At 24.9% G+C, this 24978-nt stretch overlaps 1 protein-coding gene across 1 annotated transcript in view; it reads right to left on the bottom strand.

The window, feature by feature from the left end:
* The window catches only part of LOC105366081 (zinc finger protein 780B), a 60967-nt gene extending 45730 nt beyond the window's left edge, over positions 1–15237 (bottom strand). Inside the window, exon 1 of the mRNA XM_011504396.1 lies at positions 14989–15237. Coding sequence (XP_011502698.1) covers positions 14989–15192 — 204 coding nt within the window. The 5' untranslated portion in view covers positions 15193–15237. The remainder of the gene's footprint in view (positions 1–14988) is intronic.
* Positions 15238–24978: the final 9741 nt, after the last annotated feature.

Raw genomic sequence — 24978 nt, 5'->3', positions numbered from 1 at the left:
AAAAAAATATAAATACTTTATTAATAATATTTATAAATCGAAAAGTATTTATTTAAATGTTTGAGGTTGGATTCACTGATTTAAAATTGTGTTTTAGAATATGCTTTAATATCATACTATTTTTATCTTAACAGTATCTTAACAGAACAAAAATAAAAGATAATTTAATAATCTTTGGCATTTCAATTATTATTTACTCTGTTATACATAATGACGATTGTTTTATAAAATATATAAAAGTTCTGTTGCATTTGTATTTTTACGTTTAGGTAAATAAAAATAAATTGTTTTCTTTTTCTTTAGAAAATTATATTAAAATTAGTCATAAAATATCAATTAAAGTAAGCATAAAATTAATAAAGTTATTTATAGTTGCAATAAATTTGAAACGCACATGAGCTATGATACTCCCAATTGTAAGTTGATAATATTTTCCATTTTATTCTCTGCTATTTAACAAATATAATTAAGAATTGACATAAAAAATAAAATAGAGTAGAGATCTTTTAAAAAATGTAGCTGGAAATAATTAAATGTCGTAAAAGATGGTGAATTAGCTTAAGAAAGAAATTAATACTATAAGAATATACAAATATGCAATTTTTATTTTGAAGCGCGAATAGAAAGAAACATGTGTGTCAATGAATATTAGTCTTTCATTTTGCTCTTTGTCTCTTTCAATTTAATTTTATATATCTATCTATATATCCATTTATTAATTCATCTATCCGTCCATCCATCCATCCATCCATTCATTCATATATTCATTCGTTCATCTATTCACCCCATTCATATATTCATTCATTCTTTATCTACATATATATATCATATGCCTTGAAATAGTCGTCACTTTTAAAATTAGTCATCATGTTGCCGTTATAGAATCCTACTGAAACGATAAAGGGTCAAATCAGATACAGAATACATGGAATGGTGAATCCGGTGTATAACGTTAAAAAAATTATTAGAATGTCCAGCCTATCTATGCAAATTGAGAAAATGAAAATCTGAAATGGCTGTAGGAGGGGAAGTACGGAATTTATTAAGCCGAGCTATTAATATTTATAACTATATTAGGCAATGCGGCAAAAAAAAACGAGGAAGTTGCACATCTCTGAACTAGCAAAAACCACCTGCATACATACCTACTGTCTAGTCACTTTCAAATCAAGAAAGACTAGCGAGTACACGGGTGGACAGAAGTCTGCTACATATAGTACATCCGAGGACAAGAGCTAAAGCATAAACGTGGTCGTGTGTATGTAGAGCACGTATATTGCTTGCTTCTCTTTCTTTCACTATGCTGTGCGAAATTCAGTGACGGGTATAGGACCCTTAGTAAAGGAAGCAGTGAGGGGCAGAAAGCACCGTTGGTGGCAGGGGCAAAGGGAATCGGTGTATATTCTCTTATGAGAGAAGGAGAAGGAGTGCTCTGTCTAATCGATGATGCCACGGTGTGCGCGCTCGACCCGCTGGCTATTACGCACCTTAATGTCCTCTTCTCCTCCAGCATCCCACCATCGGTTCTGTTCTCTCACAACTCCCCTTCGCGAATGCGAAGAACGAGCTCTCACTCTGTCTGCCCCTCGCTATGTTTCTGAGTTCTAGCTCTTTTCCGAGCGAGGCGGCCATGACACGTGTCAATCTACCGCATACGCCCGCGATCGATACAGACGGACCTCGAGAATATCCTTTCGTCTCGACTTCCCTCACCATGACTGACACTGTCTCTATATTTGTATGGTCTTCTACTTTTTCAATACTATCTTTCTTCCTATTTTCGTCAGACATAACATTTTATGGTACTATAAGGGTTTTTCGATTACCTATTCCTACTTCGTCACCGTTTAGTTACAATTTTTCATTTATTCTTTGGTATGTGCGCATGAAATTTTGTATGTTACAAATACTACAGCCAGAGCATTACAATTATTCCCATTGTCAATATAACTTAGCTTAATTTTGCTATATATTTATTTTTAATTCTCTTGAAAATTTTAAATATGCGGTAAAATTCTTTTTGAACTCATTTTTCAGTTTTATTTGGAGTACATTGTGTGACTTATTTTTAATCAAATAGTAGTTTATTTTTTATGTCATTCTATGCATCTCACTTCATTAATATATCTCATTTATAAATATAATATAAATTTAAATAATTGTAATTGAAATGTACTAGCTATCTTTCATTCTTTGCATAGTTGTAATACAATAATAATTCATACAAAATTTTTTATGATAAAAAATCATTTAAAATTTTTAATTTCCTAAAATTCTTATATTAATTTTTAATATTGATTTTTTGTATTTGAACTTTATAATACACAATATTTATATTAAAAGATTGTCTCAATATTATATAATATATTTAAAAAATATAAAAAAGTAAAATGAATGCAATTTAATAAGAATATTCTATATTAATATAATAAATAAATAACGAATAATTTTTATATATGTATGCATTTCTACATCTATTCAAAAAGTATGTTGTTTATAAATATTTCTGTATATTAATATTTTATATAATAATTAAGTTATATAATATCACGAAAAAAAGTTTCGAACGATTCTTAATCATTAAGCACACTATTTTACAAAATGTACGAACAAAAATAATAATAAGCTAAAAAACATAAATATAATCATTATTATTCTTATAAATGCATTTACACGTGAAAGCAATTGAAGAATTATAAATGATATTATAAATGTAATAATCTTGTATGAATTCGAATTGGTATTTTATTAAACAGAGTTAGTCAAGTTTAGTAGAGTTGCGTGATTGCTGACAACGCATCACGGAGAATTTTCTCTGTAACACGCTATAGCATTATAATATGCCTTTACTGATTATAGCTTTTCTCTTTTTCTACTAATTGAAAATATATTTAATAGTTTTTAAATTTTGTTTCTCATAAAAATGATTTTAAACTGCCATTCAAAGAATAGGCTTTTTTATTATCACCTCTGATATTTTTATAAATAATATTTTTGATAACTTAGGATGAATTCATTTATAAAATAATGATACGTACATTTAATGCTGCTAATCATTATTATAATTAATTTTTTTGAATTTTGTTAAGAAGTAAAGTAAAAGATTGAAGGCAATTTTATTTGAATCTATGGTTTATTCAAACGTGAAAATATACATTTTTAATTTATCATTATTTTTAATTTTATTATGTAAATTAAATTTTTAATTTTATGAATATTATTAATGATAATAAAAAAAATTATTGTAAAATTGAAATACTTTTAATGACAATTTTTAGAAAAATATTAAGCAAATTTTTTTATTGTTAACTTTTACATTTTTAATTAATTAATAAATTCTATTGGTAAATTAAAAATAGTAATTATTTTTAAAATATCAGGACTAGATATTACTAGTTACAATAAATGTTTATATTTGTATTTAATCATAATGTCAACATATTTTAAACATTCCATTTATAATATTACATTTAATCAAAAAGTAAAGATATGTAAATTATTATTTCTTTTCTATTTAATACGATTATACATAATTGTAATTGTATAATACAGTTATTACAAATATCTGCTTTCTTAAGAACATTTCATTCATATAATAGAGAATTATTTAACCAAAAATAAGTAAAAGTGAAAAATTAAGAGCGTTGAACATTTCAGAACATCTACCCTTGGATGGAGACTTTCTATTTTTTCTCTTTCACTCTCGACATTTTTTCATTTCCTTTATCTATTATTTATTCGACTCCCCTTCTCACTATTGTCCTTTCTTATTTTAGCTTTTTTATTTCTTTTCTTTTCCATCTTTGTCTTCTCCCTTCTTTTATCTATATTCTTATCCTTCCCTCTTTTCCTTGTTTACTTCTTTCTCTTTCTGTTTTAGTACGTACTCTTAGTACATGGCTTCTACTTCTCTTGATCGGTCCGTAAAACTTTTATTCGACCTAACGAGCACATTACGCTTAATTTATACGGGTAGCACGGATCGAGGTTTTCGCGTTTCCTGCCGTAATTTCTCCGCGCACTGCATAGCCGAGATAGAGCATGTATATAAAGAAGGGAAGGGGTGAAAAAGAGAAGAGAAAAAAGACAGAAAGACAGATAGAGCGAGAGAGAAAGAGAGAGAGAGAGAGAGGGGGAGAGAGAGAGAGAGAGAAACGACGACGACGATTATACGAATGCGGGATTGTCGCAGATAAGCCGCGACGCTGTACTTGCACAAATGGGCTTGCAGGTCAAGGCATAAGTTTTCTATGATACTATAAAAGTGCTACTTATTATGGAATTGGCTATTTATTACGAAAAATTCTTCAGAACTTTAGTGTAGTTTAATGTAATGAGATAAGATAATAGACGATTATATGCCCATAATAAATCATCATTTAATTAATAAGTATTCATTTTTCTTATAGATATTTCAGTATAGCTTTGTTTAACTACATAGATAAAAACTTTAATTACATAGATTCAGCTTTGTTTACTATATAGATAAAAAATCTTTGATTTTCTTTTTATCCATTTTCTACTTTAAATTAAAATGATTATCTTCATCTACGAATTAAAAATTAGACAATAATTATAATGATATATGTATGTGTAATTAATTAATAATAATGAATATTTCTAGTACAAATTTTTCAAATTAAAATAAAATTGAATTTGATATATTGTCCATCGTGTTTTTATAAAATTGATTATCATATTTTTTCAATATATATATATATAACAAATTATTATTTAAATTAAAAATTTATACAAATATTGTATAAATTATCTAAAATATTTTTATTGTAAAAGAAAATAATATTTCGACCATATTAAATTAATTTCTAAGTTGTCAATTGATGATTTTTTATTTTTAATGAAAAAAAATCAGCCAATACTTTATTATAATTAAGAAATTCTATTTTAAGAAAATTAAGTCATAATATACATAGTTTATTAACTCAAATAAAAATATTCAGTAAATATTAAGTTATTAAAATGAATAGTTAATGATTACATTATGTGAAAATAAAAAGTGCATAGCATTTAAGATGGACAATAATTCTATACTACGTACTTGGATTATTATCGAAACTTTGAATGCGTAATAACAGATTCTTATCAATGATCTAATTTTATTACAAATAATAATACATACATTTGATAAGATTAGGCGAAATTCTATCAATTTAAGAAAAAAATTCACATATAAGTAATATTTAATATAAATAATTAATTTTTAGAACTACTAAGAATGTTTTTGAATGCCAGGTGATAAATAATGTAAGTGTAATCAGATTAATAATAAATGTTTATAGAATATATTACTTGTAGGTGAATTACTTACAAGTACTGGGAATTCAAATTCAATATTTAATATACCATTAAAATTTAATATGATTTTATTTTTATAAAGTTTTCGTAAATCTTAGGAAACTAAATCTTTTTTAATGTATAAAGAAAAAATATTTTATTATAAGGAATGTCTGTAATTACCTACTATTGAACTCCTTGTTGTCTTATCTACCTATAATTTTCCCAGCATTTATATTTTTAAAAATACCAATGTTTTAAATATATCTATTTTTATTTATATGATCAATAAATTTATTTGAATGTAAGCATAATTGGAATTCAAATAAAATACTATATTAAATACAAATATTTTTATATATAATTTATATTGTTTCTATCAGTATTAAACTAAAAATACTTTATATACTGCACTAAATAATCTGAAAGAAAATCTTAATCAAGTTTAAATAATTATAAACGTAATATAAAGATTTATATTTGAAATATGGAATTTAATATTACAAATGTGATACCCTGCATTAACAAATTATTGAAGAGTATTTGAAAAAATAAGTAATAAGTAAATATTTACTACCAAGATAATAAAATTCTCAATATACAAGGTTTTTCGATGTTCAACTTGTTATAATGTTGAATTATTATAAACTAAATTTTATTTGCGTTAAACATGCATGTCTATATTTTATTAAAAATATTGTAACTGATGAAGATTGGTAATTTGTTTTTTCTGCTTTACATGTACGACATTATTTTGCTGAAAAATTCTTTTTTCATTGCTGCAATGTTTACTGTTTTTATTCAAGCTGAGGAGACTTTCTTAAGGATTCGAAATGTGGAAAAGTTTTAGCTAACAGAGCACAGATGTTGTAGCACAAGGCGTGCGTACATTCACAGCCGTGATTCAAGCGTTTTATCTGTAATATTGATCTCGAAGTTGAGTATGTAAGTCCGGAGTTAAACGAATTAATCCCCATTGATTTGTTTAAGTTTCACCGTCATAATTTACAGGTTTGCGCACGTGATATGGGAACTCACGAGTTTCTATCTCTCGAGCGGAGAGCAGAGAAGGAATATATATTGCGCGAGCCTCGGTTAAAGGGAGGGAATATTTAGCACGATAAATTTCCAGATTGACGCGATATAACACATTCTGTGATAATAAAATTATGTACTTCTCGTATTATTACTCTTCCTGTACTCTGCTGTATTTTATCATTTATATTTTCTGTGCATCTTATATGCGTATCGACTATATCTTTTACAAGCTTCTTTAAACTTCAATTTTATCAAACAACGCTATAAACTTTAAATAATCTTTAATAATTTCAAAGAAAAGAAAACTATTAATATTTTTTTATATCAATTACTTTCCTCATCTATATTGAAGTAAGTCAAAAATATCCAATAAAAATGGTTAATTATATTTATTTTTTAGAAATTTCTTTTGTAGTTTCGAATACAACAATTAAATTTGATTAAATTATTATAAGAGAACAATATATTTGTATTTTTAAATGAACAAGTGAATTTTTACTTATTTCTCTTGCATCAATACTTTCAAATATTAATGGATAATAAATTTATATTAATAAAATACATTAATTTAATATTCTTTTATAAACCTGAACTATAAAATAAGCATTCATAAAACACGCTTTAAATACAGGAGACTAAAAATATTATTGAAATCTCGAAATTCATTAAACACAAATAGGATAAATTTCAAATCAATATTTTTTAGAAAAACTTCGATAAAAAATGGTACTTGTTTATTAAATATGTAAAAATTTATAATATATAGAAATCCACTCTAATATATTTCTATAATTTTGTATATACTTAAATTCTTAAAATTAAAAAAAGGTATATTCTTAAAGTTATCATTATTAAATTATAACTTCATTAAACTCAATTATTAATTATTAAATAAATATAATACATAATTAAATTTATAATTAAATTTCAAAATAAAATTTTTTAATTTTACTTTTTTTGATAATGTTATGTTATTAATTTAAATATATTATTTTATTTATATCCATATTACGTTGCTTAAGAATCTTTTGAGAATTAGTTGAGAAATATATTGAGAAATGTAAGAAAAGAAAATAATTGAGAAATTTTTTTTTTTCAAAAACAAATAATTATACGTTATATTAAATAATATATATAGTTACAAAATAGTATATATATATATATATATATATATATGTGTGTGTGTGTGTGTGTGTATAATTATGTTTAATTTAATAAGCACGAAATTTATAAATATTAAATTATTTTATTATTAAATTCAAAAAAATACTTCTTTGTCTATAAAATATAACAAAAATCTGATTAAATTTAAATACATAAATCGGAAAATTATAGTCTATTAACATTTACACGTTACCATTTATAAATAATATGCATTTTAAAGCATGTGTAAAAGTAAATGTTTACTGAAAAAAATGTTTCTTAAAAAAATGGCATCTGAAAAAATTTAACATAACATTTATAAAATTATTTCAACGATAATTATTTTTATTGAAATGCAATTGGATATATTTTACTGAACTTAAAAATATTTTAATTTATTTAAGTATTGTCTAAAATTGCTTAAAATAGAATAAGAATGAAATAACAAAAAAGAAAAAAAATAAAAGAAATAACAAAAACAATTGATAAAAATGTTAATAGAATACGTTTTAATAATATCAAATTATCCTTTTGAAGTTTATACCATTTTTATTATGCAAATAAGAAATTTTTATCTTACAGTATGAACTAAGTACTAGTCAGTTCTAATTAGGTCGAGTATATTAAACCGTATACGCAGTTCAATTGTTCAAGGATACATCTTTATTTTTTTATTTTTCTACATTTTTGTGCACACTTTAAACATATAAAAATTTCCGGAATATATATATATATATATATATATATATATATATATTTAATATTGTAGTTCCATAAGGTATAATTTCATAGACTTCGCAATGTCTATTAGGCAGACACCGTATGCTTATTGTTACATGCGCACGCACACATAATAAAATTTACTCTATTTATTTAATTAGAAAATATTGATGGCAAAAAGTGGCATATTTCCCCTTTTCGTTGAATATTTTTCAAGAACAGACCTCACAGTTCCTACGTACTTTTATACACATATGCATAGTCGTGGATCCAATTTGTTCTACAGATGCAAACAGTATTTTTTATTTTACTTTCAATCAGATAAGGATATCAGCAAAAATCTTATGATATTATAGGAAAAACAATTATATCAGCAAATAATATTCTTATTTAATTAGTTTTTCTTTGTGAATACAATAAAAAAATTTTTTTATATAGAATTGCTTATTGGTTCAAAGCCATATGAATATCAAGATGAAATATTAAGGAAACTAAAATGCTTCTATCTTTCTGATGTGTTAGTTTTAACAATACTAACTTATGACTTTCTAAATTCATGATGCTTATATAATTTTGCAATAATACTTCTCATAATTAACATAATATAACATTAATTACTTCAAAAAATAATCTGAAATATACGTATAAAATATATTTATATAACAATTATTTGAATTCAACATTTAAATCATTTTTAAATTTCTAATTTAATACAAAATAAAATTAAATTGGATCTCAAATGTAATATATACTTTGAAATCATTAAATATTTTCTACTATCACTAAGAAAGATGAATCAGAAGTTAATTTTAACAACTTACATATTTGATAATTTCTATTTAGATGTAATTGAATTATTAGACTTTTATTCAAAGTTAAACAAAATTTATAATCAAAGTATTAATTCTAATAAATGTAATATATTCTATTTCGTAAATTTTAAATTGTCTAACCTTCATAAATTCTATTTACTTAAATATTTTCAAAAACATAATAAAAATATAAAACATTTCCATTCACTTATGTTAATTTTCGATATTAATAATTTTATTTACATTTAAGAACAGTAATTAAATTTTACTATTAAAAAAGATTGATTTTTAAACTAAAATTATTATAATAAATATATTAAAATATGATTAAAAATTATTAAAAAATATATAAGTTCAATGAAACATAATGTTAATTTGAACATGTGTTGATTTTATAAATAATTAATATATTTGAATAGCATTTATTACTTGAAAGTTTTAATTATATGTAATAAAGATAACAATATAAAATATGAATTATTTTTTACATTATTGACGCGACAAAAATAAACAAAATTCACTTATAAGAGGGTATCTTTTTTAAATATACAACTATGTAAAAGGTGCAATAATGTTATATAATAACATCCCTAAAGTGAGTGATTAATACATGAACAGAAAACTTAAACTAAGCTTTAAAAATCAAATACTATTATAATATTGTTGGATAATATTCAAATGATCATTCAAGAAGACAAATTGTGACAAGAGCGTAAGAGAAAATAATAAAAACTACGTATCAAGCAACGGAACATATCGCATAATACAGTTTTTATATTACAACTATTGGAACATTTACAACAAATTTTATGGTTTCATAATATACATACATTGATTAAATAAAGAATAATATAATAAAGAATGAAATAAAATATTATCTAAAATTATTAAAATTTAAAAATAATTTCTCATAAAAATGAAGTATGATGTGAATATATATTGAGAATTAATGATGATGTTTTTAGTTTACAAATTTTAGTTTACATACTAATAAATTTATTTCGGTAATCAAGCTAATTAATCATCATGAAAACTATTTAATAATTTATATTTATATATTAACTTTTATCAAAAACAATTGTTCTAATATAAGATAGAAATTATACGAACTTATGCATAATTCTCAAGAATTAGAAGAACGATAATCCAATAAAGATTTTAATAGCAATAGAAAAAAAACGTTGTAAACTTTATGCTAATAATATATTAAACAAATAGTTCTCAATGATTTAAATATTGTGAATCTAGAAAACACGCTTAATTAATAATAATAATAATATTTATTTGTAAAATTAATTTTATTAAACAACACATTCTAAAATATAATAAAGTACAATTTTTATTTTGAAGTCAATCTATGAAAGTTATACAATTAAACTTTTTATCGTTAAACGATTTATATTCTTCCTAAGTATAGATATTAAAATATTGTTACATCAAACTAAAACCACATTTTTTAAAAATAATTTTGTATTAAATATATACCTAAATTATAATGAAAGTAATATTATTAATTATTTTTATTAACATTTCAGATAATTAAAAATAAGCTGTATACACTAACATATTTAATAATAAATACAATATGTCATTTTTTATTTATAGTACATGTCTTTTATTAGTAATAAATTTACGTGCATATCACTTTTTTGATACAAATGAATATTGTTATATTTTTTCATTTTTTTAACTTATTGCTATTCCGCCTCTCTTGTTTACATTTTTTTCTACATATTTCTTATGCAGGTTCAGGTTCCTATTGCATACGTATTCGTTTTTCATTTTTAAACTTTTTGTTTTTCAAGGAATAATAAGAGAAGTTCTATAGTCGTCATTGGTTTGGACTGTGGCACAACGACAACGCAACTGCGACGTCAACAACGACTACGACGTCAACAACGACTACGACGGAAACTATGACAACGTCGCCGCCGACAATGCTCGTAAAGGATCTTTTCTTTCTCGCTTACTCTTTTTTTTGAATTGTACTCATTCCGAGATAGAGCATACATCGTTTGTTGAACGAATGTACGATTCATTCTATGTATATGTCTACTTGTCGTTTACTATCGAGTAAAAGAAGCTGACGTGAAAACATCCCGGAGGAACTAGCAAATCACGTTTTGTTCGTTTGCAATTTCGTTGCTTTGTTTATTTTTCTTTTTTTTTATAAGACATTGTATTTTTTATATTTTTTATAATATAATATATTATAATTTATCCATCTATTATTCAAAGCATATAGTTGACAAAAGTATAATACTTTGTATTGTAATAAATTACTGTTTTCTACAACCTTTTTCATTCTTCCTGTATATAAGATTCTTTTATTATGCATATTCCTATTTTTAATACAATTACTGAGATTAATTAAAAATTAACTAATACAAAAATTGTTTGATATAAATTTCAACTTTTTTATCATTTTAAAAACAATTAGAATAATAATTGTATAGTTCAAACGATAAGATTATTATACAAAATTCAGTAATAAAAGATTAAATAATAAAATTAAAATATGAAATATAAATAGTAAATTTAATTTGGTTTGCACAGTATAAATAAAACAATTAAAAATTTTTTTTTAATGAAATCAAAAAGTATTTAATATATTATTTTCTAATTTAAATTATTTAATTGAATATTCATTGTTACCGTAACTAACAGCAAAGATGTTAATAATATCGAGAAACTTTAATTATAGTCGAATTAAATTTTACAATAAGAATAAGACCAGCTCTATTGTATGCGCTTCTGTCTAAAAAGTACAAGAATAAGCTCGTGTACTTGATCCGTATCTATATTAATGAATACCGATACTGACATTCATGCACTTTTGTAGAGTTAAATATTGAGCGTACTCACAGGGCAGATTCTATACGCCCTAAATTTATGCATTTATATTTGTTAGCATGTGATAGTAAAGTTTATGAAATATATAATATATAAACATTAGAAAAATATAGGTAAACTTTATATTTCCTTGCGCTCAAACTTTCTTTGCATTCACTAGCTCGTTTGTTCTAGCATACAAGAGATTGGAATCGTTTTTAAGATTCAGTTTGTAAAGATGGATTCTAAATCGGGTCTGGATTCGCGTACAAGAACTTTTAATTGACAAGAATGTTTAGCAGTAATGATCCTTCCGATATGAGAAAAAGACATGATGTAGCTTAAATAAAACAGATTTTTAAGAAAAGCGGAGGATAAAGGTGCAAATATAGAAAATTTGCTAGTGAAGATTAAAGATACAAGCATATGAGAAAAGAGAAGAGATATACAAATGCGAAAAAATGGATGACGAAGAAGAAGACGAGAGGGTAGAAAAATCAAATTATGCTTACACAGTTGAAAATGATATGAAGAATTCCAAAAGATAAAAATTACTTCATATAATCTTTTTTCTGTTTCTCTTCTGTTACTTCTACTTTTTCAAGATAAAGAAAAGTAAATAATGAATCACACTTATTTAAATTATATGTTGTACTTAATGTTATAATGTTTAGTCTCACCATTTATTTGTCCTTTTGATTTATTTAGACGACTTAATTTAGTTTTAAATAAATCACAAGCTATAATAAAAATCATTTTATTTCATTAAATATATAAATGAAACATAAACAAAATTTGTCACTTTTAAAATGATATATATAATATGTTGATATATATAAAGAATAATATTAAATTGCAACCATTTTTTATATTATTTAAAAAAAATTAAATCCTAACTTATACTAATCCATTGACTAATCGATATGAATTTTCTTTTAAATATTCTAAATAATATTTGGATGTAGAAGCTAAAACTGTAAATTAATGTAATAATTTTTTATTACAAAAATATGCAGAAAAATAATACAGAAATTAATGTATATAAAAGACAAAACTATACATATATTAATTAAAGTATATAAGTGACGTACTTTATTTGATTTTATGTTAGTATCTTATTATTAAAATTAAATTTTTAAAAATATACCAATCATTTTCGGCATTTTCGGCTAAGATAAACATATATTGCATATATTGTCTGCATATGTGTTTCTGCCAACACATTACGCACTCAAATCTATTATGTGTGTGTTATTCATGATCAAATATAAAACTTTTTCAAGTTATTTGCCATTACTATCTATATAAAAAAATAATTTGAATTCGAATTGAATTATTAACTAAAAATATTTTTCAGATCACAAAAAAAATTAAATTTATTAAATTTATTAAATAATATTTAATAATATTAAAATATTATTTAATTATTTAATAATATATTTAATAATATTAAAATTTTATTTAATTATTTAATAATATATTTAATAATATTAAAATATTATTTAATTGATCCGAATAGAATTAATTATCCACATTATTTTTAGTAAGATTTATTATTAAAATATTTATATTTAGAAGTGAAAATATTTTGTTGAATAAATTATGTATATTTTTTGTAAAGGAAAATTAGTAAGGTGTTTAATAAATTTAATATTCTTTTTTACAAAATATTAGGAAATTATATATTATATCTTTGATTAATTTATTTAGTTTACACAAAACATAATTAAATAAACATTAATATATGTTGAATATATAAATATATAAACAAACCTATAATCAATATATAAATGAATATTTGTTATATTTATATTTTACATAAATATATATATAATAGAGTATAAATATTAAAATTATTAAAATGTTAAATTAAATTAAAATGTTAAATTAAAAATATTAAAACAATGACTTTTAACATTTATTTGATATTATTAGTTCTCCTTATAATAATTCATATAATAATTGGCAATCAATTAATAAATAAATAAGAAAAACAAATGAAACCGATCTATAATACAAATTGTTAAATATTATCTAATCAATGGATAAATGAAAAAAAATTATGATTTTACTCATAAGTAGCTATCAAGTTATATCAGCATAATTAGATAAAAAAGCGCAGTTTTATTCGTATTTAAGATTTTTAAAAATATATGATCATTTTAATCTCATATCATTCAATATTGACGTGACCATAAATCGACACCTAAGGTATAAATGTTACGAAACAGGCGATTGCCAAAAGTTATACCACTGCAACCAAGAAATAAAGATATATAGTTACCCTTTTAAAACCACGCCACTGGCTCGTATGGGCAAACAAACGTATTTTCAAGCGTCGAACAGAGAAAGTCCAAAAGGAAGAGAGAAAATGTCGAGAGAGTGAGAGAGAGAGAGAGAGAGAGAGAGAGAGAGGGAGACGACGACGACGACGACGACGACGATGACGACGACGACGACACGACGACCGCGACAACGACAACGACACAGAGCGCCGGTGCGCATGGGCGTGGTCATGAACAAATAGATGTCCACAGTAAGGGCAACGTGGTGTCGTGGGGGTATTGTATGACGCTATAGATCACCGGAACTCCGCCTTACGTAGCAGAACGTGGGCGTGGCATAGCGGTCTAGCTCGGGTTGTAGCGCCACCGCAGCGGCTATAGCAATGGTTAATATATACATATAAACTCGAACCAGAGCTGATAATCGACTTTAGATTTTCCGAATGCTCAATGTACATTGGTGCTCTTACAATGATTTTTTATATTGGCCTACTTAGCCAAGCATGAAGGAGTTATTATTTGTCGTGTGTTACCAGTTTACTTTGAACACTATTACTTGTCGTGCAGTCAATAACTATTATACGTTTGAGAAACCGTGACTACAAATTACAAGAAATTATTTAAATATTAATTTTCAATTCAAACATAATAAATAAGAAAACAATAATCGAATATCAACTGTGGAAAGGCACCTTTTGAGGTTAGGTTCTTATTTTGCACGTATTTCATTACACAGGAATATTATATGGTATTGTTTGTACTCATTAATACATATTTAAATAATAAAAAAATGATTTGGTACTCACGTGGTTTGTGAAAAACACTTAGCGATGATTTCAAGATAAAAATACCGAGAAACTCACAGCTGACACCACGCGTGACCGTAGTTCCGACGTCGACCGTCGCTTGTGTGAGGCCGTTGAGCTACAGCTTAACACGGGGCGGGTAATAAAATACGAGAATGGAGGGGGCCTGGATATCCCACCCCATGGATCCTTCAGGTTGTTTTGAGCTCTTGGGCCCCGCCTTCTCCTTAGCCGCTCTCCTGTACCTTTAGGCTTCACCATGTGGTCGTTGGATTTAGTCTTATTTCTTTAAGTTTGGAAACTGAATCTTTTTGCAATAATTTTTTCAATTCAAATATGTTCTTGTATAAACGTTGAATTGCGATACAAAAAAATGTCCTTTTATAAAAAGGAGACAAATTGTAAATTTTTAACAATTTTAACTTGAACTTATAAATTGTATAAGTTTTTGTATTAAACAGAGAATTACTTCATTATTACAGTAAAACCATTCGTACTGTAGGCAGTGAAATAAAATCATAATTGACTGTTGTACTTACAATTTTCTAAAAATACACGTTGATCAATGATAGAAGTAATACAAAAATATATTCCTTTCAACTGCAAATAATATTTTATTGTGATCTACTAAATAATAAACTTATTATTTATGAAAAATTTCCTTTGTTATATTATAAATTGTTATTATAAATTGTTTGTTATTATAATTATATTTGTTATTAGAAATTTAGAAATTTAAATAAGAATCTGAAAGAATAAGAATAATTAATTTAATCTAATAACATTATTTACTTTAACAATTAATATATTAAACTAGTCAGTTGATTATTTGTTAAATATTTAAGAAAAGAAACTAATTAAATGAGTATATAAGTAGTAGAAAAGACATATTTATCATACCTTAACATAATTCTCACATTTAGTTTTCTTCATTATAGTTTTATTTCTAAAATATATGGAAAGAATGACGTATAAGTATGAAGAAAAAATCTCTTCATTCCGAAATTATATGTAATTCATCTGAATGTATATGTAATAATTATATACATAACTTTTTCTTATTATTAAAATATCGTTGCAAAGTCGAGTTGACTACAAAGTCAATGCTTATTGACCTGAATTTTTTTGATATTCACCTTTCGCTTAGCTCTGTCGATAATCTAGAACCATGCACAAAGAAAATGTTGCATGTTGCTTAAAACACATGCTCGCACTCTCATAAGACTTTGTGCATCGCTCATTTATTCTTTGTAATTTCTTCAATTCTCTACTCACTGGTGCACAAAGAGGGAGAAGAATTGCGAGACGAAGCACGAGTAGGGGAAAAGGCGCGCGGTAGTGGCCCTCTGCGTCCTTGCGTCACCTCCTCCCCCTCCGTGGATTTCGCGCCGCCGTCGTGACGGCACTCTCTTGTAGTCAGTCAGCGCTGGACCGCCGTCCGCTTCATTTCAACGTATCTTCGACGTAGCCCCCTCCGTCGGCGTTGTTGTTGGACCATCGAATATCGGGATTTTTCTCCCTCCGAGGTTCCCCCCACTCCTTCCTTTGGGTTGAACACATCTCCTCCGCCCCTCTTGTCCGCAGCCACCTCCTCTTCCCTCCACCAGTACAAAATCAGCTTCTGCAAATATTGTGAGCTTGGAATTTACTCGTCGACAGTCAGTTATTGTTTGTTTTATTAAAAAGCTATACTGAAAAAGAGGATAAATTGTGAGCTTAGGCACGTGAAGAAAATTGTGAAGGGAGGAAGCACAACCGGAAGTTTTTAGATCGACAGGAGCGGCAAGTGCGCGGAACCTAATTCGTATATATATATATATATATATATATATATATATATATATACATAATTGGTTAGGGCAATATTATGATTTTATAATTCTTGTTTGTATTTTTAGAGTCTGGTAATTAATTAAGTTCTATTGTCGAGGACGAAGGATTTTATAAATGCCATTTTACTAGTGCGTGAGAAAACAAACGTTTTCTGGAAAGTGCATTGATTATATGAGGTGTAAAGTTCAATGATTCTTGAACAACCGATATTCTGCCTGTGATATATTCAAAATTCGATTCGTTAAGGATTCAAGAATAAAATTAAGAAATTATAGTCTTTTAATGAGGAATTCAACAAAAGTGACGATCCACTACACAGTGCTTAAGATTATTATCCACCGATTTTAGAGTTTCGATCGACAAATAAGTCATGTGATTTAAATGATATAAAAAATATATATATACGCCTAATAATATATATACGATTTTATAATCAGATTAAAATTGTAGTCAATATTAATAGTGTTGAAATACAGTGCGAAAGGATTAGTGCTAAATATAGGGAGAAAAGAAAAGAAATTTTGTGAGATGTTAAAAACAGAATAACGTCGTAATCAACACTAGGTAGTGATCGTTAGTGGGCATCTTTGCTGACATTTTTTAGGTTACAGAATATTTTAGTAGGAACAGAAATTTCCGGATAAGCTGTCACTGCGGGCAGAGCATTAGAAGATCTCGACACCCCCGAGATAGGAAAAATCGCTTACAAAACGCAGATGACCCGTAGGAAACAGCACGCACCGCAACGCATGAAATGTAAGTTTATTTAATAAATCTAACTGCTAACGTAAACTGTTTAGTTCAATAAGTCTGAAATTACCTTTTTTATAGTGTGAATGCGATGTTCCGTTTGTACGCAAATTGAATAGTACAAAATCTTTAGAAAGGCCGACAGATATCTAATGATGTAAATATAATTTTTTTTTATCGAGTATAAAACTAAATATGGAGGAACATCAATTTCAAAAATATCCTCAAAAGAATTGAAATTTCATAATTTATAATAATTTTTCTGATTATAATAGATTTATAAAATTTGATTATAATTTTAAACAATAAAATATTTTCAGAAATTATTTCAGAATTTTTATAAAATTATATTTTTCTCTTAATAAAACAGAGTCTAACTTTCTTATTATAATAATGTATGAATAAATAAATATCTCCGTGTACATATAGTTTTTTATTTCAATACTAAATATTTTAATTTAATTGATGCCTATCTCAATTATAAAAACTTTTTTTTAATTTAGTGATTATTAAATACTTGCAAATAGTAAAAAAACTATTTTATTATTTAAAATGTGTATAAAAAATTATCGACAAAATTAACACAGTAAAAAATAAAATATGTTAGAAAATTTAAAAATTTAATAAATACATAAAGTAATATATAAATATAAGTTTAAAATTTACAAAATTCTTACAAATTATACAGTTAAAAATAAATTTGCAAGACATACTAAATATAAATAGGTTCCTTTATTATATATATATTCTTATATATATATTCTTTTATTCTTAAATATAGGTCCCCAGAGCAGGGTTCCAGAATAAAATAAATGTTCTCATGAATTTGATACTAATTAATTTAGTTAATTATTTAATGTAGAAAGATGCGAAATTATATAGTATTGTAATAAATAATGTATTTATAAAATGCCTATTGCTATAATACTACTATGACATATTGCTACAACTGCGCCTGCTGATTTTCCCACGTGGAAAACGATAGTAGTAGCGTCGGAATGTAAACAAACTCTACACCTCTCATTTTTCTTTAATAATGCCCTAGAGTATTATCTGGCTTTCCTTAGTCTATTGCTTTACATAAGACCTGAAGTTTTTTCGTTGAAATACAGTGATGATTGAGTAGTGAGGTAATGCTAAAAAACCATTTACCATTTATTTACGTACTGATCTTCAACAAATTTAAGCAGCGACGCTAATATTAAATCATCACATTGTCAACTCAAACAAATTTTCTGAATAATTTTTTCTTTTCCTTTATCCTTTTATCTATGATTTCAGACGTTCTATTATCTTTTAATTAAATTTCACATCATTTTCTTCGTTACTCACTCGTGTATTACATTTTATGAAAGTGAATTCGTTTATCGATTAGAAATTATTACTCTAACTTATTTCAAAAATAATATTTTTCTATATAATAAACTTTGTAAAACAATTAAATTTTAAATAATATTCTATTTTCATAAATTAATTTTTTAAAAAATTTTTTTTATATTATTATTTAAATCAATAATTTTCATTTCTAAATAATAATAGACATTTATTTAAATACATGACACATTATACTCAATTAGAATACTAATTGCTAATGAATTTGTAATAAAATAGTTAAAAATTATTAAAAAAATCTTTTATGTATAGATATTAGTATTCAAAACTAACTTCATAATAACATCCTTTCAAAATAATTATCGAAAGTAATTGTCAAAACTTAAATAAAAATTTAGTAGCTCTACTATTTTGTGAAAATGTAAGACTCATTTTTTAATAGAGCAAAAATTATTTTGTTTTTTATTGTTCTATTTTATTATCTATTTGTGTATTTTACATACATAGTATTTCAATAGATAAAAAAGGCATTAAAAATATTAATATAATATATACTTATACATCAAGAAAATAGTAACATATTATTTATAAAAAAATTATCGTTATGCGTTTCAAAAAGTTTTATATTCATATATTAAATTATTATATACAATTGATTTATTTATTGATGAAATTGATGTATTATAAAAATATCTTATATTAAAGTAAATATCACCTTTCTTCAATTCTAAAATTAAATACAAATAGTAATTTAAAAAATGTGTTATAATGGTTACCTTTAAACTTTCAGTTAACTTAAATATATTATTAAACTTTATTCGTATAAATTATATTACATTATTTTAACATAGTATTTTATTAAAATATACTTATGTTTGTCATTAAAACAGAACAAATGAAAATGATTTTGAATTAGTAATAGATTTTATAACTTATTATTTTATTTCTATATAAATATATATATATATATATATATATATATAATAGAGAGAGAGAGAGAGAGAGTCGTATATATAAACTTTCTTTCTTTATTTTGCTTGAAAATTATATTGCAGATCAATGCAGCATGAGCGCGCCGAGCTATCTGAAGGTTTTACAAGAAGTAACATTGTCACGTTGAGTTGCAGTATTAGCATATTAACGGCGTTAATGCCATTAAAATTGATTTCAAAGAAGTCAACGAACTGCAGTTTTACAAAATTAATAAGGATTAAAGTATGTTTGCGATGATTGAATTTTATGTATGTACGTACATATTCAAAAAACATGCGAATGTCTTAAACAGGCAGAATCTCTTGTTTCTATAACTGGATGATGATCAGTTTGAGATTATTTGGAATTCCCTTACATTTTTCTTTTTTGTATTTGCTACACGTTTGATTTTAACTTTATTTTTCTTCATTGACGGTTGAATATATTTTCTTTAAAAGGAATTATTGAATTATAACGAAAAGACGATTGTCAAGAATTTCGAATTTCCAATTGTTTCTTTTTTACTTTATACAGTTTGTGTCATTCAGGATGATTTACTTACTAAATGAAAGCAACAATGAAAGAGTAATTATATTGCTTAGGATTGTTATAAAAATAAGTATTTATAAATAATTGAATATCAATAAACTATTTTTATGAATTCAAAACAACACTGTTTTATAACAGTATAAGTTTTTCTTAATTATATAGGCCCAACGAGTTACATAACAATAAATCTGTTTTATAATGAAAAATTTTGATTTTAAAACATGAAATATTTTTTAAGCATCAAATTAAAAGATAATAAATGTATAAATTATTAACATATATATTGAAAATTCAAAGACCGTATATAACTAACATTTGTATGGAATTTTTAGTATTACTAACATTTTTACGATATGCAGCGTATTTTATACATAATTAAAAATACATTTATGAATAAGAGAGACAGTGATGCGTTAATTACTCAAGTATCGTTTTACCTACGCATAAGTAATGTACGCCCTTTATGTGTGCTGGCCGTAAACCAGATTCAAAACTTGCATCCCTTTATAAATAAAGTCATCAGCGGAACAGATAGACGTACACCTATACGAGCATTCAGATAAATAAAATATGTACTGCAACTACGTTCAAGTTGTCATACTAAAGATTAGTTTCTTCCTTAAATCAAAGTGTACATGTGAAAGAAACCAGTTATTTTCAATTTAATTTACAACTTTTTGATCCGCATATAACCAAAATCATTACCGTTAATTATTTGTTTATCATTCGCTTTTTTGAAGATGTGATACTATAACAATTCTTTATTGTCTTTTTTTATCGACAGCTAGTAGCATTTAATAGTATTTTCATTTCTTTCTGATTATACTTCCTTTGTTGAATGTAAATATTTTTCAACTTTTTTAAGTTCGACGACTTTTTTAAATACTTGATTGATATTATTATATTAATAGCTTATATACAGTTGAACATCGTATAGTCATACAATTAACAGCGCAAAACCTGTAAAGAGTAATATAGTATCCGTTAACATAATATTACTATTATTCCTTTGAATGCTTGATTATACATATGTATATTAAAGAAGCTTAAGAATACGAAAAGTTTGTTTGATATTTAAATATTTTAATAATTTTTATATTATTAGAATGATATATACAACATAACATGTTGTGCTAATTTAATCATTTCAAACTTATAATAGTAGTGTGATACAGTGAGATTTTTAAAAATATACTTAGTTCAAGAATACAGTGAAGTATTGCGATATTTCTGTACCAGATGGTTATGAGATTCTATTTTTTGAAAAAATTATGCATAAGACATATATATATATATATATATATATATATATATACATACACATAATCAGAGTTAATTGGTTATATTACAGTATACTAAAGCCCAAATGATGTTTTCAATGTAGATTTTATTAGTTACTTTTTTTATAGTGAGATATAATATATGTTTGATTTCATATGCCAGATTATTATTTTATCTGTTAAAAAGGCAACACATTATTGTTTTAATGTATGTTTTATTCTAGAAATACTGTTCATTAAAAAATATTATATAGCGTGTACACTTAAAAGAAACTGGTATAAAAAAAATTGTCTTATTCTAATGAATTAGAAGAATTTAATACATTTTATAAAAATATAAAAATTCACTGTAACATATATAGTATTTATAGTACTACAATCAAACGAATAAGCAAGAGCATATATACATGCAATTTATACTAAATACTTAAAAGAAACTCATGTATTAATATGGGAAAATAAATTGTAATCTATTTAAAATATTGAAATAAGATATAATAAAATTGTTAAAAAGAAAGATAATCATATTAGATGTTAGAAAAAAAGACAGTTGATTTTCACCGATGAATTTTATAATTTAATTAAAACAGTTCATATATTGTAAAGGAGTCCATACAGCTTGTGTTTTGTCATCAGGGTTATTAATTATAAATTTATTTATGTTTTTCAATATTACTTAAGTTTGTACAACATAGTCATACATAAAAACGTGGTTATATTTTTCTATTATTAATATTTATACTAGAATTTACAATAAATGAAGTATGATTAACTTAAAAAATCCCTTAAAATATTTGTGTAGAATTAAATAAAAATAATAATATATTAAACTTTTCCTTAATAAAAAGCTCATACCTTACTAATTAAATAATAACAAAAAGGAGTTATTATTATAAATATTATAATTATAAAAAAATGGTATAAATTGAAGTTAGTATACATAGATACGATATTAAAGCTCATTAAATTTATTTACTAATAATCATTAAATTAAAATTGAAGATAAAACCTATTAATTAAAAGAGTGGTTTTGTTAAAGATTGTAATAATTTATAAAAAAAAAACTAAAAATTTGTTTCAAATAAGATGTTATATAAATAATTATTAAATAAAAATTTATGCAGTTATATCAAAATTTTAAAAAATTATTTAAAAAAAAAATAAGTCGAATTAATCTGAAAATTACTAATCAAGTATGCAATAGAAATGTAAATCTAACACAAAAATGCATAGTAGTAAAATGACCTTAAGGATAATGCAAACGAATTATTCGTTCGCTGCATTCCGTACTTATCTATCTCTCTTCGTTGTTTACATATGCAACTATCCATCATAAAAAAAAGTAGATAGTTATTTGAGTTCATTCATGTGATCCTGTGTAAGATTTAATAAACACTTAAAAGCGAATTCAATAGTGAATAAGTTTATTTAGTTTGTTAAATGGCCTATATTATTTTATATATTATAACAATCTTCTAAGTTAAATGTTTTCAATTTAAAGTTAGTTTTCTTTTATCATGTATTTTTATTTATCTACAGTGAAGTAATCATTAATATAATGATCATTTTTTATAATAGGTTATATTACTTTGTTTTACTGAAAATAAGATAATACAGCAGCACTATAGTAATGATGAAGGAAGAGAGGGAGAGAGACAGAGAGATAGAGATAGATAGATAGATAGATAGATATATAGATAGATAGATAGATAGAGAGAGAGAGAGAGAGAATATATTCATTTCTATTTTTTTTTAAGGATTTATAGTGTTTGACTATTCATGGTATGAGTAATCATCAATGTTACTTTTACATACCTTCAGACTGGCAGTTACTCAAGCATATACTAAGATTTTTCTGACAAAAGACTTTGCTTTGCTTGCTTTTTGCTATTGTTCACGACTGCAATGTACAGTGAAAGTTTTGCGCAACGGGTGCCAATATTGCGATATGTATTTTCGTCCACAGCAGGACTTTACTCTAGTCTTAGTCTCTTATTTGTGTATTACTCCCTTTTTAAATGCTCAGTCCTTCTTACCTCATAGTCACGCTCCCTCTTGCGAGCAGGTATTCTACGGTACGTTATTGAAGAAATAAAATAAAATTTAATATTTGGTATATTTTATGTGATAGGCAACTGCTATATTGTTGTAGTAAGTCATTTTGATTCTTATTTTCTTACTTTGACGAAGAGCAAACAATTTTATCTCATTCTATTTCATTTGAGTTTGCCTTATTATCAATTGGTAAGATACTATCAAATTGATAATACCATAATTTTTCATTTTAATGTTTTCAATGTTTACAACTTATTTTTTAAGTGTCTTATAATAATTCCGATAATTAATTTAAAATTACATTGAAAAGTGTTAATTTACGCAATTTATTCAATCAACGAAACAACAAATAAGCATTGAAACAATCAATTGTATACATTATTAATAAATAATTGTGATGAAATTTTTGGTCTTTATCGACAGATTTAATATTAAAATGTATGATGATCTAAAAATAGAAAATGATATTTGTAACTATCAAAGCAATAAATATTACAAATCAATCGTTTTTAAGTAAGTTTAAGCATAATTAATGCAAAATAGATGAAAAGAAATAGGAATATTAGGCAGTTATTCTTTAGTACATCATTTCTATATTCCCACTTTTTTATTGATTCTGACATAGAAAACTGTAAAGTTAGATGTATTTTAAATAATTCACTCAATGTTGAGGATACTAATAAACTAATGACAGAAACCATGAATATGATACTTGTCCACCCTTCCATCATACTAAGTATCTGTAACGAAATGAAGTTAATAAATTGCAACGTCGAAATGACAGATGTTCAATGCTTTTGTAAAGGCGATAAGCTATATACGAAGATATGTAAAATGAGATAATAAACAGAGATTCCACTTTGCATTATCTACTCTCTTGTTCTCATTCTCTATCTTAGCTATCTCTTCTTTCTCTCATTTTTTAATTTCTATTTTTTATATCATCTTTTTCTCATAGTATCTTATTTTTTCTTTATGCCTTACTTTAAGTAATACAGTAGTTTTAATTCATGTTTCTAGTTTGGTTTTGATATTTTATTTGGTTCGGATGTGTAAATTTTATTCAGCACATGTACACCGAATATACTAGAGAAAAAAACAGAATTATAATAACAGAGCAAGAGAAGGAAGAGAGAAACAGAAAATGAAAAAAACGGAATTAGAGACAAGCACTGTTGTAAATAACAAAAAATGTTGGATCGTCTGACGGATTATTTCCGATGAAAAGAAAGTCGACTGTATTATATCGTTTATTTTCAGGAAATTTAAAAAATTT

The sequence above is a fragment of the Ceratosolen solmsi genome, unplaced genomic scaffold, assembly GCF_000503995.2.
Source record: "Ceratosolen solmsi marchali unplaced genomic scaffold, CerSol_1.0 scaffold17, whole genome shotgun sequence".
Classification (NCBI taxonomy): domain Eukaryota; kingdom Metazoa; phylum Arthropoda; class Insecta; order Hymenoptera; family Agaonidae; genus Ceratosolen; species Ceratosolen solmsi.
This window is presented reverse-complemented; position numbering and strand designations above follow the sequence as displayed.